Genomic DNA, 15,943 nt, shown 5'->3' on the forward strand with positions numbered 1-15,943 from the left:
TCGATCTTACGACCTAATTTATATGAAAAAGGAACGTGGTCTTATTCAAATTCAAAGCGCTTCGTAATCTTCAACCAGTTCTGTGCTTCAATATAATTTCCCGGAGTAAGCGCTATAGCTTGTTTCCAATACTCAGCAGCTTGATCAAACCAAGCTTCTGCAATTTCTGAATCACCCTGTAGAATGGCCTGTTCTCCTCGGTCGGAATAGGCAGTTCCTTCCCCTAGAACCGTACTTGAGAGTTTCCTACCTCATACGGCTCAGAAATTGCTATCTTAATTTCCCCTATCTTAACTGAATTCGATTTTTGAAAAATCGATCCAATTTGTTTTTGGGTTAAGCAGAAGAAGTTAATTACCTAAGTTTCAAACCCTAATTTTTATAACTAATCAGTTTGATCTTTTTTCCCACCTTCAGAAGAATGAAGCATAGATAGATCGAGAGCTTTCGTTCGAATTTTCTGAAAAGTAACTATCCCGGTTTCATATATGAAATCCCTATAGAATCCTTGAAAAAGACTTTTTCCCATAAGATAAGAAAGAAAAAAGAACTTACTATCTTTGGGATCTGATACTACACCGCTGCTTAATCCCTTAGTGGATCGGCTCTATTACATAAGCAGATTCCTAAACTTTGCCCCATATCATGGGATAAGTAAGCAGTTTTTTTTAGTTGTATCGACCAAGTCGCTCACTAATTGATCTTTACGGTGCTTTCTCTATCAATTTGAGAACTTTATCCATAGAGTAGTAGTATAGGCCATACTTTCTTCCTTTTTTGATTCTCGTGAAGTGTCTTTCCTTCCTACAGCTGATAGGGAAAAATCGTTGTTTTTACGACCCCTATGTAGAAAGACCCTTTTGTCTAGTATTTACTAGAAAATTTGATTCTTTCTTTTTTTCTTTCTATAGTGGAGATAGTCGCACGTAATGACAGATCACGGCCATATTATTAAAAGCTTGCGGTAAGAAGGGGTTTCGCTCTAGTGCCCGGAAATAATATTCCAAAGCCTTTGTATGCTCTCCATTGCTTGTGTGTATAAGGCCTATGTTATAGAGTATATAACTTCGATCGTAGGGATCGATTTCTAGTCGCGTAGCTTCATAATAATTTTGCAAAGCTTCCGCATAATTTCCTTCGGATTGAGCCAACATCCGTTACGGTCGTTCATTCTATTCAAAAAATCTCCGTTCCAAAACCGTACATGAGGTTTTCATCTCATACGGCTCCTCCCTTCTGTACATAGTACTAAGCGAAATAATCTATAGAATCAAATTAGTCCCGTCTCATTATGGACCGAAAGGGGCTGGTATTTTTCCAAGAAATCTCTAGCCAACCTTCCCGCAAGAGGTTTTTCCTAACACCAATGAATTCTATGAATTCTATTAATGCTAGAGGAAAATCATAGCTCCAAGAATTTCTTTGTTCTCAACGCCTTCTATTTAGAGGAATTAGCCACTTCAACGATCTTTGATGGTTATAGGGGTATCCAAAGTACAAACCTGATGGTTGTTTATTATCCCAACCATTCTTCCCAGCCCTGATATCGATCAGGAAAGGGTTAATTTATAACAAAGTTTTTCTCTTGTTGATTCCTATTTTTAGGTGTAGTGCTTTTCTCCCCTATGTGCTGCCTATTGGTACTAATAGAGTAGGATTGGCCTGTAATCCATAACCTATCCTGTTAGGTGTAACCTTTCGCTCAATACTTAAATCTACAATTGAAGCATCTGAGGCCGCATCAATCGAGGATACACGATAGAAGGAATTGTTAATTAACCTCACCTTCCCAAAGCGTGGGTTTGCTTTACTAATTTTGTTCTCTCTATGCGAACCCCCTCTCCTTATCAGAAGACTGAGGTGTAGGTAGGGCTAAAAAAAACAAAAAAAAAGAGTCAAATCGCACCATCTCTATAATAAGTAAATGCCCTTTTTTCCCCTGAGGTTGTTGGAATTATTCGCAATAAAATATTGGCTACAATTGAGGAGGTCTTATCAATGAAATTTCCATTTACACGGGATCTAGGCATAATTCCCAACCCATTCTATGATAAAATTGTTTTCATTCCTTCACAAAATAACATAAAAACAAACACATTTGATTCTTATAACTAGATCGATCCATATGCTCTAAATCGATAAGAGAGGTATGGATTTTCCGCTCAGCTTTAATTTTTTCCTTTTCTTTCTGTTTGGACAAGAAGATATATTAAATATTTGACTAAGACTGGGTTTGATTCTACTTTCCTATTTCTCAACAACAACTTCGCTCATCAGCTATTTCGTGTTTTCAAAGTTATTAATTGTCTCATACCTTATTTTCGATTTCGATAGTCTGGTGTAGCGTACCTTATGCAAACAGAATTCTAAGGTTTCTTTATTTTATTATGCAATAAGAAGAATTCTTCCATTCTCTTTTTCTTTGGTTTTAGGAAAATCCAAACTAAAACTTTTATAGGGGAAGCAATTCCTAGTAAAAAAATCCTGGATCCTTCCACTTAACTTAGATCAAAAGGAATTTTTCCAATAGAACTATGGAACCCCTGAGCGGTTGTACTTGTACTGCAGGAATAGGAAAACTCGCTATTTACTCAGTTTATTTGCCATAATGAGTTATGTGGGAGAGATGGCCGAGCGGTTCAAGGCGTAGCATTGGAACTGCTATGTAGACTTTTGTTTACCGAGGGTTCGAATCCCTCTCTTTCCGTTTTTCTTAATTCATCAACGTTAAGGAGCACAGTGTATCAAATCAAATAACAATTTATTCCAGCAATAATACCCTTACCCTTATTTAATAGAAATTCTCTATAGCAAATTACTGTGGTATGTAAAAATACACATAGAGAAAAGAACAAAAAAGAAAAAAGGATCCTCGGGTTAATCCATTTTTGCTAGTTGAGTAGGAAAATACGAATTAGGGCCTTAGGTCGATTTAGTTCGGGAAAAGGGGAAGAAAATTCTATGAACCTTTCCTTTTTTCGTTAAGTTCAAGTCTGACGAGAGTAATATTCTACAACTAACAACTCATTTATTTTGAGACCTACCCACTTCCTATCTAGGATTTTATTTACTAGTCCTTTATATTCCAATGTGTCAATCGTCAAATGCTTTGGCAATTTTCCCGGGTCGGATGAAGCAATAGAATTTTGAACCAGACTTTGTGATCTTTGGTTATCTTTCGTAGTAATAATATCTCGAGGTTTGCAACGAAAACTTGGTATATTAACTATACGACCATTAACCAAAATATGTCTATGGTTGACTAATTGGCGGGCCCCAGGAATGGTTGCCGCCATACCCAATCGAAAAAGGATATTATCCAAACGCATTTCAAGTAATTGTAGTAAAACCTGACCTGTGGACCTTTTTGCTTTTCCAGCGATATGTACATATCTAAGTAATTGTCGTTCTGTCAGACCATAATGAAAACGCAATTTCTGTTTTTCTTGAAGACGAATACGATATTGCTCCTTTTTCCCAGAATGGAATTTCTTTTTCAGATTACTTCCGGATTTAGGTGTTTTTCTAGTGAGTCCTGGTAAAGCTCCCAGACGGCGTATTTTTTTTAAACGAGGTCCTCGATAACGGGACATGAAGACTCCTTTTTTATTTTATTGAAATTTCATTTTACACAATTAATTTCATTGTATTTACATTACGGAATACATCGAAATTAAAACTGAATTAAACTAAAGGATAAACAGAGTAAAATCAACTAAAGTACCATAAAAAATAGAATTTCATCAACATCTGGATTTTTTGTATATATATTATTTATTTTATTCTTTTGTATCTAGCAAAATTGTAAGGTAGAAAACAAAAAAGATCCTGGATTCCCCATTTAATCCGAAAAAAAAAAGAGATTCTTGTTCGTAGAACATCGATAACGAAAAAAAAGCCGACTATCGGATTTGAACCGATGACCCTCGCATTACAAATGCGATGCTCTAACCTCTGAGCTAAGTGGGCTTAGATAGCAGAAATAGTGTAACAAATAGAAATAGGTATAGTATAGAAATCCGTAAAATCTGAGATCTTAGTTATTAATCTTAGCTATTAACTAGTTCTCAATTTGAAGTTCTACTTAAAAAAATACTAGAACTTTTTAAAGATAAAGTTAGCTTGATATGCTTAACTAGAGGATATCCTTAAATAAAAGTATAGAATTTATTGAACTTTCTTTTTATTTCTCTAATTCGCAAATCTTTTTTCTAAGAGTTGATTCCAATTTCTATATTGAATTTGATTTCAGATATTTTCAATTTGATATAGCTCGGACGAATAATCTAATACATAGAAAAGAAATATATATATATATTATGAAATATATTAAAGATATAATAATATATATATATTAAAGAAATAATAAGGGGAAAATACGAATTTATTGGTGTTTTCATTCGATCATTATAGACATTTTTTTAGATCTTTTTTTATTTGTTAATAATTTGAGGATTCCTATTTCTCTAAGGAGAACATAAAGTCATAGCAAATAAAATTGCCAATTTTGAGTAGAAAAAAAATGAATATCAAGCGTTATAGTATGATTTTTAATACTCTAAAAAAGTAAGATGAGCGGTGGGGGAGAGAAAAATTTTGGGATATATTGATTCGGATTGAATTGCAAATACAGCAACGATAGAATCAATGCAATTCTGAATTGCAATAAACAAGCGTGGTCTCTCAAATAGAATCGAACTGCTAGATGACGTCGAGTGATGAATTCAACGATTCCAAAAAAACTAAGAGATGGATGAAATTACGCAAGGAATCCAGGTCTCAAAAAAAAAGGAAAATGGGGATATGGCGAAATCGGTAGACGCTACGGACTTGATTGTATTGAGCCTTAGTATGGAAACCTGCTAAGTGTTAACTTCCAAATTCAGAGAAACCCTGGAATTAAAAAAGGGCAATCCTGAGCCAAATCCGTGTTTTGAGAAAACAAGGGGTTCTCGAACTAGAATCCAAAGGAAAAGGATAGGTGCAGAGACTCAATGGAAGCTGTTCTAACGAATCGAGTTAATTTATTTAGGTTGTTTTGGTAGTGGAAATCCTTTTAAATTAGAGAAAGAAGGGATTTTTACATCTAATAAACACGTATAGATACTAACATAGTAAACGATTAATCACAGAATCCAAGTATAACATAGGTTCTTTATTCTTTTTTAGAATGAAATTAGGAAGGATTATGAAATAAAAAATTAATAAATTTTTTAGAATTATTGTGAATCCATTCTAATTGAATCTTGAGTAATCAAATCCTTCAATTCAAAGTACTTGAGATCTTTTAAAAAGTGGATTAATCGGACGAGGACAAAGAGAGAGTCCCATTCTACATGTCAATACTGACAACAATGAAATTTCGAGTAAAAGGAAAATCCGTCGACTTTATAAGTTGTGAGGGTTCAAGTCCCTCTATCCCCAAATCCTTTTTATTCCCCAACTATCCTCTTTTATTCCCTAACTTTTATCCTCTTTTTTTCTTTTTATCAATGGGTTTAAGATTCATTAGCTTTCTCATTCTACTCTTTCACAAAGGAGTGCGAAGAGAACTCAATGGATCTTATCCTATTCATTGAATAGATTTCTTTTTTATTAGAGTATCCGCAAGGACTCTCGGTTATTAACTCTATTTTTAAGTATTATTAAGTAATCCATGCACAATGCATAGGACCACCCCCCCATTTTTCAATTTGGAATTTGAAATACTTTAATTGATTTTTGAGTCCCTTTAATTGACATAGATACAAATACTCTACTAGGATGATGCACAAGAAAAGGTCAGGATAGCTCAGTTGGTAGAGCAGAGGACTGAAAATCCTCGTGTCACCAGTTCAAATCTGGTTCCTGGCAGAGAAAAAAAAGATCTACCGAATAGGTTTTGATAAAAATGCCTCAAGATGGATTAGGATACATATTCGTTAATACTATAAATAAAGTCTGATTTATTCATCTAGGTGGATAAGTCTCTAATATAGAGGCACTTCTTTTTCTTTTTAGAGAAGGGTAAAAATCTCTGGTTCTTTTCTTTATGGTACAGAAGGAGGTGAGATTAGGTTCCCCTTTATTTTTTTTTGCATTTCTTAATTTTGTATTCTGCATATTACGACGAATATTTTTTTATTCTTGCTTATCTTACTTTTCCAATTGTGCTAAGTCATGCGCGCGATACAAAGTTCGTGGTAGAGAACTTCTTTGAGTCATCATATTTTTCTGTTCATATGAGGGAAATTCATATGTGATTTTCCAAATAAGGGAATCCAAATGAAACCCTTTTTTTGCTCAGTCTATCTGGACTACTTTTGTATAATAGGAATTAATTCGAAATAGGTATTCCGTTTCATCTAGGAACAGAACGTAAAAATTTTCCTTTACTTGAATAAAATCTGGAGTTGTGTTGTATAAGTCCGCATGAATTTCTTATCATTCAATGAGCATCTTGTATTTCATAGAAATTGGGGGTTATATAGTCCTTACGTAAGGGCCAGCCTACCCAACTTTCAGGCATTAGGATACGTTTAAGGCGCGGATGATTATCATAAGAGATTCCCACCATATCATAAGATTCGCGTTCTTGAAAATCGGCACTTCTCCAAATCCAGAAGACAGACGGAATTCTAGGATTATCCTTTTGGGCAAAGACTTTTATGCATACTTCTTCTGGGTTATCTATGCCATACTGTATTCTCGTAAGATGATACACGCTAGCTAAAGATCCACCGGGTGCTACATCATAAGCACATTGGGAGCGTAAATAATTGTAACCATATACGTATAAAATGACAGCAATGGAATCCCAATCCCCCGCTTTTATTTGTAAAGTCTCTATTCCTCGGTGATCAAAGCCCAAAGATCTATGAACCACCTTATGTTTGACTAGCCAATTAGATAACCAACCCTGCTGCATTGTCTTGATCTCTCCCTCTTTGTTTTGTATAAATATTTCACATTTCGGATGCAAGTTTCAAAGATTGCCTTGCTTTTTATTTTTCTAGACAAAAGAACCCCCCTCCTAATTCACTAATTTGTAGGAAGGTACTATACTTTTGGATTTGTAAAAATTTTCAGAAGATATATCTAAAGTAGATGGTGATTGATAGAGCAATTCTTGCTCGTAAGTTCCAGTATGAGTACTGCGCCGAACATAAAGCTTGTGACTGGTAGTAAAACATCGGTTTTTATTTTGAGATCGAATTCGATCCTCAACTATTTCTCGCGATATCTTCTTACGAAGTTTTGTTAGGGCATCTATAACCGCCTCCGGTTTAGGTGGGCAACCCGGCAAGTAGACATCCACAGGAATTAACTTATCAACTCCTCGAACAGTACTATAGGAATCCGTACTGAACATTCCCCCTGTAATAGTACAAGCTCCCATAGCAATGACGTATTTTGGTTCAGGCATTTGCTCGTATAACCTCACTAAAGAAGGAGCCATTTTCATTGTTACTGTACCAGCTGTTAAAATTAGGTCCGCTTGCCTAGGACTTGATCTTGGTACCAATCCATAACGATCAAAGTCGAATCGCGAGCCTATTAATGAAGCAAATTCAATGAAACAACAACTGGTACCGTATAGAAGGGGCCATAAACTGGAGAGTCTTGACCAATTTGAAAGATCGTTTGGTGTAGTTGAAATAACAGAATTGGAACTTGTTTGGTCAAGTAAAGGAAACTCAATCAAACTCATAACTGTCTCAATGGAATCTTTTTCTTCTTTTTTTTTTTCTAAATATTCAGTTAAGACCATTCCAAGGCTCCTTTTCGCCATGCATAAACTAAACCAACAACTAGGATAAGCACGAAAATGAAAGCTTCGATAAAAACGGATACACCCAATACGTCGAAACTCATTGCCCAAGGGTAGAGAAAGACGGTTTCCACATCAAAAACAACAAAAACTAGCGCAAACATGTAATAGCGTATTCGGAATTGTAGCCAAGCCCCTCCCATGGGTTCTATACCCGATTCATAACTAGAAAGCTTTTCGGGTCCTTCACTAATCGGGGCTAAAAGCCCTGAAATCCAAAATGCCAAAATCGGAATAAGGCTTGCTATTATTAGAAATGTCCAAAAAATATCATATTCGTGAAGCAGAAACATAATGTACTCCCATTAATGTAGAATAGACGAGACTTAAATTAATCAATTCAATTATGCATTGTCAATTCATCCAGAACTTATCTCTTTTCCTCGGTGAAACAAGAATCTGTTTTGTTCAAACAAAATCGCTTAGTTTAGCCTTTGTTTTCTCTGTGCTGTGTCTTCTTTAAAGATTCATCCAATGGAATCCCAACTCCCCTTCTTTTTTTTCCATTCTATTTAGATATGGTATAGATCTAATTCTTATATAAAAAATACTTTATCCCTTCACTTTATTTTGCTTTCTCTATAATCTTTAGAACCTAATTAACATAAGAGGACTAGTCTATGCAGTAGACTGAGAAGTAATACTATAAAAAAATAAGGAACTCTATTTCAGAACTATGAGACATAATATTCTGTTTTCTTATTTACTCTTTACTTTAATTCTTTCTATTTTTTTTTCTATTTAGGATTTTAAGTAGATCGATTTAGATAATGTATATATAAGCAAAGTAATATACTTAAAACAAAGTATAAATTCGCAAGATGGAGAAAATCATTGCAGTTTTTATAGGGAAGTCTAGAGATACCCTATTTGAAGAAGGGCGGGATTCAAATCAGGGAAGGGCTCTTTTCTTCTATTGATTTGATAGAAATCACTTTTTCGTTTCTTATCTCTATGATTTTTGATGAATGAGCCTGTGGTAATGCTTTTACGCCTATTCTATGTCGCAGGCGCCCGCCCAGTCTATAAACAAGTACTAATGTGAAAATAAAAGCTATACTAAGGAAAACATAGGATATCTATACTAAAATCCAAAAATAGGACATATTAGGGCTATACGGATTCGAACCGTAGACCTTCTCGGTAAAACAGATCAAACAGATTATTATCGAAATGATTCGAACTGTTTCAAAGACCCAACATGCATTTTTTTGCATTGGGCTCTTTCATCAACTGATTTAAAGATCAGTTAGTCCACCATAGTTTTTCTTTACGGAAAGATAATGAGATGGCTCCCTGTGCTCTGATTGATTATTTGTATTATGGTCTATCTAGGAGCAATACCAAAGTGTTTCAAAGGAGGATTACCTTGACTTAGGTCTGCCTCCGGCCTAAATTAAATCAACCTAAGTGAAATGGAGTCTCTATCGTTCCACTGCAAGAGTTAACTATGAGACTTCATACACCTTAAAGTTCATAGAACGAAAAGAAGTTTTTTGGAGGCCCTTATCCTCATTACGCCTAGCATTTAGTGGGCTGGATATTTACCTTATCAACTAGCAAATCCATAAGGGTTCGATTTGATTAGGCACCAGAATGGGGACCTGAATCGGACTGAACTGACTCTTTGTCAGGCTACTGTTCTCCTATTCTGTCGAATCTATGAAGTAAGACATTGATTTTGCAATAAGATCCAAAATATTCATTGCATAATAAGCTCCTTTGAAAAGCATTGGCGCACGTGTAAACGAGTTGCTCTACCGAACTGAGCTATAGCCCTTATCAGAGATATCTTAACATATAGATAATTTATTGTCAAGATGAATATTCTCTAATGCCAGAGGGTATCTCTTTAAATATGTATCTGTTTAGTATATAACATACCAATAAGGAAGCGTTATTGCTTAGAAAAGGGATTCGATATATAATCGATCGAAGTAATGGGTCTTCCTTTGTGATCATAAATTGCCTACTTAACTCAGTGGTTAGAGTATTGCTTTCATACGGCGGGAGTCATTGGTTCAAATCCAATAGTAGGTAGGTAGGTAGAAAAATTACTAGATAGCATTGGGCTTATTTCGCTTCGCTATCTAATAACTTTTTCTACCCCTCTTCCCTTTATCTTTGTATCAACTATAAACCATTGGATTGTCTTCAATTGGATGGGGGAATCCAATTGACAGCCTCGATTCGTATCCTAGCTCGTCTGAGAGCTAGTTTCGCTTCAACCAATTCTTTCGTACCCTCAGCTTTACTCAAGTTATCTTCGGCTATTTTAAGTGCCTGTTGAGCTTCTTCCGGATCAATATCACTACCCAGTTCCGCATCATTTCCTAAAATAATGATCTCATTATTAACTATTCTCGCAAAACCGCTCCACAGAACCGCCGTTAACCATTGGTCGTTGAGGAGGCGTATTCTCAAAGGACCCATATCTACTGCTGTGTTAATGGGGGCATGGTTTGGTAATACCCCAATTTGACCACTATTAGTGGATAAAATGATTTCTTTCACTTCACAATCCCAAATAATTCGCTTAGGAGTCAGTACATAAAGATTTAATTTCATTTCTTCGATTTGTTCTCCTCTTCTAAGGTTATAGCTTTCGTGCTAGCTTCATCGATGTTACCCACCAAATAAAAAGCCTGCTCGGGTAGGCCATCTAATTCTCCGGAAAGGATTAGTTGAAATCCCCTAATTGTTTCTGCAAGACCAACATACTTTCCTGCAGAACCAGTAAAAACTTCTGCTACAAAGAACGGTTGTGATAAGAAACGCTCAATTTTTCGCGCTCTTGCTACAGTTAAACGATCCTCCTCCGATAATTCATCCAATCCAAGAATTGCGATAATGTCCTGAAGTTCCTTGTAACGTTGTAAAGTTTCCTTAACTCTTTGCGCAGTTTCATAATGTTCGTTGCCAACGATCCGAGGCTGTAACATAGTTGAGGTTGAATCTAAAGGATCTACTGCTGGATAAATACCCTTGGAAGCTAATCCTCTGGAAAGTACGGTAGTAGCATCCAAATGGGCAAATGTTGTGGCAGGAGCAGGGTCAGTCAAATCGTCCGCAGGTACATAAACCGCTTGGATCGAAGTTATAGATCCCTTTTTAGTAGAAGCAATTCTTTCTTGCAAAGAACCCATTTCTGTACTAAGAGTAGGTTGATAACCCACCGCGGAGGGCATTCTCCCTAATAAAGCGGATACCTCCGATCCTGCTTGAACAAAACGAAAGATATTATCGATGAATAAAAGCACGTCTTGCTTATTAACATCTCGGAAATATTCCGCCATAGTTAGGGCAGTTAAACCAACTCTCATACGAGCTCCCGGTGGTTCATTCATTTGGCCATAGACTAGAGCTACCTTTGATTCCTCAATATTTTTTTCATTAATTACTCCGGATTCCCTCATTTCCATATAAAGATCATTTCCTTCACGAGTCCGTTCCCCTACTCCACCAAATACGGATACGCCCCCATGAGCTTTAGCAATGTTGTTGATTAATTCCATGATGAGTACTGTTTTACCTACTCCAGCCCCCCCAAATAGTCCTATTTTTCCTCCACGTCGATAAGGAGCTAAAAGATCGACGACCTTAATACCTGTTTCAAAGATGGATAATTTCGTATCTAACTCGATAAAGGCAGGCGCAGATCTATGAATAGGGAACGTTGCACTACTATCTACAGGACCCAAATTGTCAACAGGCTCCCCAAGAACGTTGAAAATTCGCCCGAGAGTAGCTCCGCCGACCGGAACACTGAGAGGAGCTCCTGTGTCAATCACTTCCATTCCTCTCATCAACCCATCTGTAGCACTCATAGCTACAGCTCTAACTCGATTATTTCCTAATAATTGTTGTACCTCACAAGTCACATTAATTTGCTTATCGGCAGTGTCTCTACTCTGGACTACCAAAGCGTTATAAATATAAGGTAACTTACCGGGGGGAAAAGTGACGTCCAGCACGGGTCCAATAATTTGATCGATACGGCCTGTACTTTTTTCTTCAATTGGGGAAACCCCGGGACGAGAAGTAGTAGGATTGGTTCTCATAATTATCACATAATAAAAAAAAAGGAATTTGTCGAAATTTTTATTTTTTTCTTGTTGAATAATACCAAATCCAAAAAAATATCCAAAAATCCAAAAGTAAAAAGGAAATCAATTAGTTAATTCAATAAGAGAAAAAAGGGGAACAGGACTTGATTTCGTTGCCCAAGCGAATCCCTTTCAACCCTTTACTCATGGAATGAGGCCGTTGGAAAGTTCAATCAATCTTTTTTTCATAAGATAGATTTTTCCTTTTGTAGAGGATCTGTGCCTACTCTACTTTCCTATCTAGGACTTCGCTATACAAAATATATACTACTGTGAAGCATAGATTGCTGTCAACAGAAAATTTTCTTAGTATTTAGTTAGGTATTTCTTTTCAAAATAAGAAAGGGGCCCTTTAATAATTTGTAAAAAAAAAGGTTAAGGATTGATTTGGGTTGCGCTATATCTATCAAAGAGTATACAATAATGATGGATTTGTTAAATCAAATCCTTGGTTTAATAACGAACGGTGTTAACTTACCATAACAACAACTCAATTCCTATCGAATTCCTATAGTGAAATTCCTATAGGATAGAACATACACAGGGTATACGCATTATATATGAATGAAAAATATTAATTAACTTAAGCATGCCCTCAATTTTCTGTAATGAGTTGCTATTAATTGAATATCTCTTTTTTTTTATGAGATTTTTGCTAAAGTTTCATTTACGCCTAATTCACATCGAGTAGACCTTGTTATTGTGAGAATTCTTAATTCAAGAGTTGTAGGAGGGACTTATGTCACCACAAACAGAAACTAAAGCAAGTGTTGGATTTAAAGCTGGTGTTAAAGATTATAGATTGACTTACTACACCCCGGAGTATGAAACCAAGGATACTGATATCTTGGCAGCATTCCGAGTATCTCCTCAACCTGGGGTTCCGCCCGAAGAAGCAGGGGCTGCAGTAGCTGCCGAATCTTCTACTGGTACATGGACAACTGTTTGGACTGATGGACTTACTAGTCTTGATCGTTACAAAGGACGATGCTATCACATCGAGCCTGTTCCTGGGGAAGACAGTCAATGGATCTGTTATGTAGCTTATCCATTAGATCTATTTGAAGAGGGTTCCGTTACTAACATGTTTACTTCCATTGTAGGTAACGTATTTGGTTTCAAAGCCCTACGTGCTCTACGTCTGGAGGATCTACGAATTCCCCCTACTTATTCAAAAACTTTCCAAGGCCCGCCTCACGGTATCCAAGTGGAAAGAGATAAGTTGAACAAGTATGGTCGTCCTTTATTGGGATGTACTATTAAGCCAAAATTGGGATTATCTGCAAAAAATTACGGTAGAGCGTGTTATGAGTGTCTACGTGGTGGACTTGATTTTACCAAAGATGATGAAAACGTAAACTCACAACCATTTATGCGCTGGAGAGATCGTTTTGTCTTTTGTGCCGAAGCTATTTATAAATCACAGGCGGAAACCGGTGAAATCAAGGGGCATTACTTGAATGCAACTGCGGGTACATGTGAAGAAATGATGAAGAGAGCTGTTTTTGCGAGAGAATTAGGTGTTCCTATTGTAATGCATGACTACTTAACTGGGGGATTCACCGCAAATACTACTTTGGCTCATTATTGCCGCGACAATGGCTTACTTCTTCACATTCACCGTGCAATGCATGCAGTTATTGATAGACAGAAAAATCATGGTATGCATTTCCGTGTATTAGCTAAAGCATTGCGTATGTCTGGGGGAGATCATATCCACGCCGGTACAGTAGTAGGTAAGTTAGAAGGGGAACGCGAAATCACTTTAGGTTTTGTTGATTTATTGCGCGACGATTTTATTGAAAAAGATCGTGCTCGCGGTATCTTTTTCACTCAGGACTGGGTATCCATGCCAGGTGTTATACCAGTAGCTTCAGGTGGTATTCATGTTTGGCATATGCCAGCTCTGACCGAAATCTTTGGGGATGATTCTGTATTACAATTTGGTGGAGGAACTTTAGGACATCCTTGGGGAAATGCACCTGGTGCAGCAGCTAATCGAGTGGCTTTAGAAGCCTGTGTACAAGCTCGTAACGAAGGGCGCGATCTTGCTCGTGAAGGTAATGAAATTATCCGAGCAGCTTGCAAATGGAGTCCTGAACTAGCCGCAGCTTGTGAAGTATGGAAGGCGATCAAATTCGAGTTCGCGCCGGTAGATACTATCGATTAATAGATAAAACTAAATATGAAGAAGGTCTAAATAAAAAGAAACAAAATAAAAAGAGAAAAAATAAGTTACGAAATGCAGTAATTCTTCTTTATTCTTCTAATTGACTGCAATTAAACTCGGCTCAATCTTTTTTTTTAGAAAAAAAAAGATTGAGCCGAATAAAAATGGATCATGATACGATCATGAGACTTCACAAATCGAGATTCGCCTATTCTATATATCTAGAATATATAAAGGTATAATAAATAAATACAAATCAAATATACTATTATCATATGATAATAGAATCAAATACGCAGTATTTACAGAAAAAAGTCTTCTATAAAAAATATTTTTTTTGCAAACTAAAAAATACAATAGTCAATATTCCTCATAATAGATATACTTAATTATATCATAAGAATCTTAAGACATTTTTCGAATAGATAGAAATAGTTAATTTGAATTGAGACACCTATTCTATGACGGATTTAAACTTACCTTCGATTTTCGTGCCTTTAGTAGGCTTAGTATTTCCGGCAATTGCAATGGCTTCTTTATTTCTTTATGTGCAGAAAAATAAGATTGTCTAGTATTTTTTAGTGTAAGTAAGTGTAAGTAATAGAATATGGTAGGGTATGTGGCTCTTTCTACACACAAATGAAAAACGGCTATGGATGCGGATATAGGCTACAAGCATAAATGCATGAATATGCGGAGCCGGGTATAGCTATTTTTATTTTAATTGAATCAACGAATATTTTTTGAATAGAAAGTCAGTGTATCTAACCTATTATTTCACAAGAGTACTAGTTGCTGAAGGCGATTTCAGAATCAAAAAAAGTAAAGTCAAAATCATTTAGCTTATTCTCTCAATTTCAATCGACTGCTGCTGGATTTAGTATATCTAATATGAATTGGCGATCAGAACACATATGGGTAGAACTTCTAAAAGGTTCTCGAAAAAGGGGTAATTTTTTCTGGGCCTCTATTCTTTTTCTAGGTTCACTAGGATTCTTATCAGTTGGGGTTTCCAGTTATCTTGGTAAGAATATGATATCTATACTTCCATCTCAACAAATTCTTTTTTTTCCGCAGGGAGTCGTGATGTCTTTCTACGGAATCGCGGGCTTATTCATTAGCTCCTACTTGTGGTGTGCTATTTTGTGGAATGTAGGTAGTGGTTATGACCGATTCGATAGAAAAGAGGGAATCGTGTGCATTTTTCGTTGGGGATTCCCTGGAATAAAACGTCGCGTCTTCCTTCGATTCCTTATGCGGGATATCCAATCAATTAGAATTCAGGTTAAAGAGGGTTTTTATCCTCGTCGTATCCTTTATATGGAAATCCGGGGCCAGGGGGTCATTCCCTTGACTCGTACTGATGATAAGTTTTTTACTCCACGAGAAATTGAACAAAAAGCTGCCGAATTGGCCTATTTCTTGCGCGTACCAATTGAAGTATTTTGAATATCCATTGTATTTTTTGGAACTGAATAGAATGAAGAAGAATTGGAAGAAGAAAAGTTTTCTCAACATGGGGAGGAAGTCCCTCCGAAATTTGATTTGTTATTGTATTGTAAGGGGCTTTTTTAGTATTTATCTAAAGGAAGGAACAAACGAGGATAAGATAAAATTTCTTTAAATTTATTTTGCCCAAGTGGGATATATGGCATACTATTCTTTCCATTTTCATCTTTTTTTCTATTCCACTCCATCTAGATATAAGAAAGAACCCAATGCAATGAAATTCCACTAATATACAATACAAAAAAGAAGAATAGATACAGGGTCTCAAACCTTGCTATAGAGTTTTTGCTTCAAAGAAAAAAAAATATCATCATAGAGTCAGCGAATGAAGCGGATTCATTAACAACT

The 15,943-nt window shown here is 36.2% G+C and overlaps 10 protein-coding genes and 6 non-coding genes across 16 annotated transcripts; 7 read left to right on the plus strand and 9 right to left on the minus strand. All coding sequences in view use genetic code 11, as the record gives it.

The window, feature by feature from the left end:
- Window positions 1-41: 41 nt before the first annotated feature.
- ycf3 (photosystem I assembly protein Ycf3) lies at window positions 42-2,030 on the minus strand. Its single transcript has 3 exons — window positions 1,907-2,030; window positions 927-1,156; window positions 42-200 (listed from the first exon to the last, which is right to left on the minus strand). The coding sequence occupies exons 1-3, from the start codon at window positions 2,028-2,030 to the stop codon at window positions 42-44; spliced, it is 513 nt and encodes a 170-aa protein (YP_002000488.1).
- A 590-nt stretch (window positions 2,031-2,620) lies between these two features.
- trnS lies at window positions 2,621-2,707 on the plus strand. The gene has a single exon. It is a non-coding gene; the product is annotated as a tRNA-Ser (tRNA).
- A 280-nt stretch (window positions 2,708-2,987) lies between these two features.
- rps4 (ribosomal protein S4) lies at window positions 2,988-3,593 on the minus strand. Its single transcript has one exon. It carries the CDS (start codon window positions 3,591-3,593, stop codon window positions 2,988-2,990), a length of 606 nt encoding a protein of 201 aa, YP_002000489.1.
- A 303-nt stretch (window positions 3,594-3,896) lies between these two features.
- On the minus strand, window positions 3,897-3,969 carry trnT. The gene has a single exon. It is a non-coding gene; the product is annotated as a tRNA-Thr (tRNA).
- Window positions 3,970-4,797: 828 nt separating this feature from the next.
- Window positions 4,798-5,424, plus strand: trnL. Its single transcript has 2 exons — window positions 4,798-4,832; window positions 5,375-5,424. It is a non-coding gene; the product is annotated as a tRNA-Leu (tRNA).
- Window positions 5,425-5,780: 356 nt separating this feature from the next.
- On the plus strand, window positions 5,781-5,853 carry trnF. The gene has a single exon. It is a non-coding gene; the product is annotated as a tRNA-Phe (tRNA).
- Window positions 5,854-6,427: 574 nt separating this feature from the next.
- On the minus strand, window positions 6,428-6,907 carry ndhJ (NADH dehydrogenase subunit J). The gene has a single exon. The coding sequence runs from the start codon at window positions 6,905-6,907 to the stop codon at window positions 6,428-6,430; it is 480 nt and encodes a 159-aa protein (YP_002000490.1).
- A 105-nt stretch (window positions 6,908-7,012) lies between these two features.
- On the minus strand, window positions 7,013-7,750 carry ndhK (NADH dehydrogenase subunit K). The gene has a single exon. The coding sequence runs from the start codon at window positions 7,748-7,750 to the stop codon at window positions 7,013-7,015; it is 738 nt and encodes a 245-aa protein (YP_002000491.1).
- Window positions 7,741-8,103, minus strand: ndhC (NADH dehydrogenase subunit 3). Its single transcript has one exon. The coding sequence runs from the start codon at window positions 8,101-8,103 to the stop codon at window positions 7,741-7,743; it is 363 nt and encodes a 120-aa protein (YP_002000492.1).
- An 815-nt stretch (window positions 8,104-8,918) lies between these two features.
- trnV lies at window positions 8,919-9,590 on the minus strand. The gene is made up of 2 exons: window positions 9,552-9,590; window positions 8,919-8,953 (listed from the first exon to the last, which is right to left on the minus strand). It is a non-coding gene; the product is annotated as a tRNA-Val (tRNA).
- A 187-nt stretch (window positions 9,591-9,777) lies between these two features.
- trnM lies at window positions 9,778-9,850 on the plus strand. Its single transcript has one exon. It is a non-coding gene; the product is annotated as a tRNA-Met (tRNA).
- Window positions 9,851-9,964: 114 nt separating this feature from the next.
- Window positions 9,965-10,378, minus strand: atpE (ATP synthase CF1 epsilon subunit). The gene has a single exon. The coding sequence runs from the start codon at window positions 10,376-10,378 to the stop codon at window positions 9,965-9,967; it is 414 nt and encodes a 137-aa protein (YP_002000493.1).
- Window positions 10,375-11,871, minus strand: atpB (ATP synthase CF1 beta subunit). The gene has a single exon. It carries the CDS (start codon window positions 11,869-11,871, stop codon window positions 10,375-10,377), a length of 1,497 nt encoding a protein of 498 aa, YP_002000494.1.
- Window positions 11,872-12,655: 784 nt separating this feature from the next.
- Window positions 12,656-14,086, plus strand: rbcL (ribulose-1,5-bisphosphate carboxylase/oxygenase large subunit). The gene has a single exon. The coding sequence runs from the start codon at window positions 12,656-12,658 to the stop codon at window positions 14,084-14,086; it is 1,431 nt and encodes a 476-aa protein (YP_002000495.1).
- A 461-nt stretch (window positions 14,087-14,547) lies between these two features.
- Window positions 14,548-14,658, plus strand: psaI (photosystem I subunit VIII). The gene has a single exon. It carries the CDS (start codon window positions 14,548-14,550, stop codon window positions 14,656-14,658), a length of 111 nt encoding a protein of 36 aa, YP_002000496.1.
- A 319-nt stretch (window positions 14,659-14,977) lies between these two features.
- Window positions 14,978-15,535, plus strand: ycf4 (photosystem I assembly protein Ycf4). Its single transcript has one exon. It carries the CDS (start codon window positions 14,978-14,980, stop codon window positions 15,533-15,535), a length of 558 nt encoding a protein of 185 aa, YP_002000497.1.
- Window positions 15,536-15,943: the final 408 nt, after the last annotated feature.

The sequence above is a fragment of the chloroplast genome of Brachypodium distachyon (assembly GCF_000005505.3).
Source record: "Brachypodium distachyon chloroplast, complete genome".
Taxonomy (NCBI): Eukaryota; Viridiplantae; Streptophyta; class Magnoliopsida; order Poales; family Poaceae; genus Brachypodium; species Brachypodium distachyon.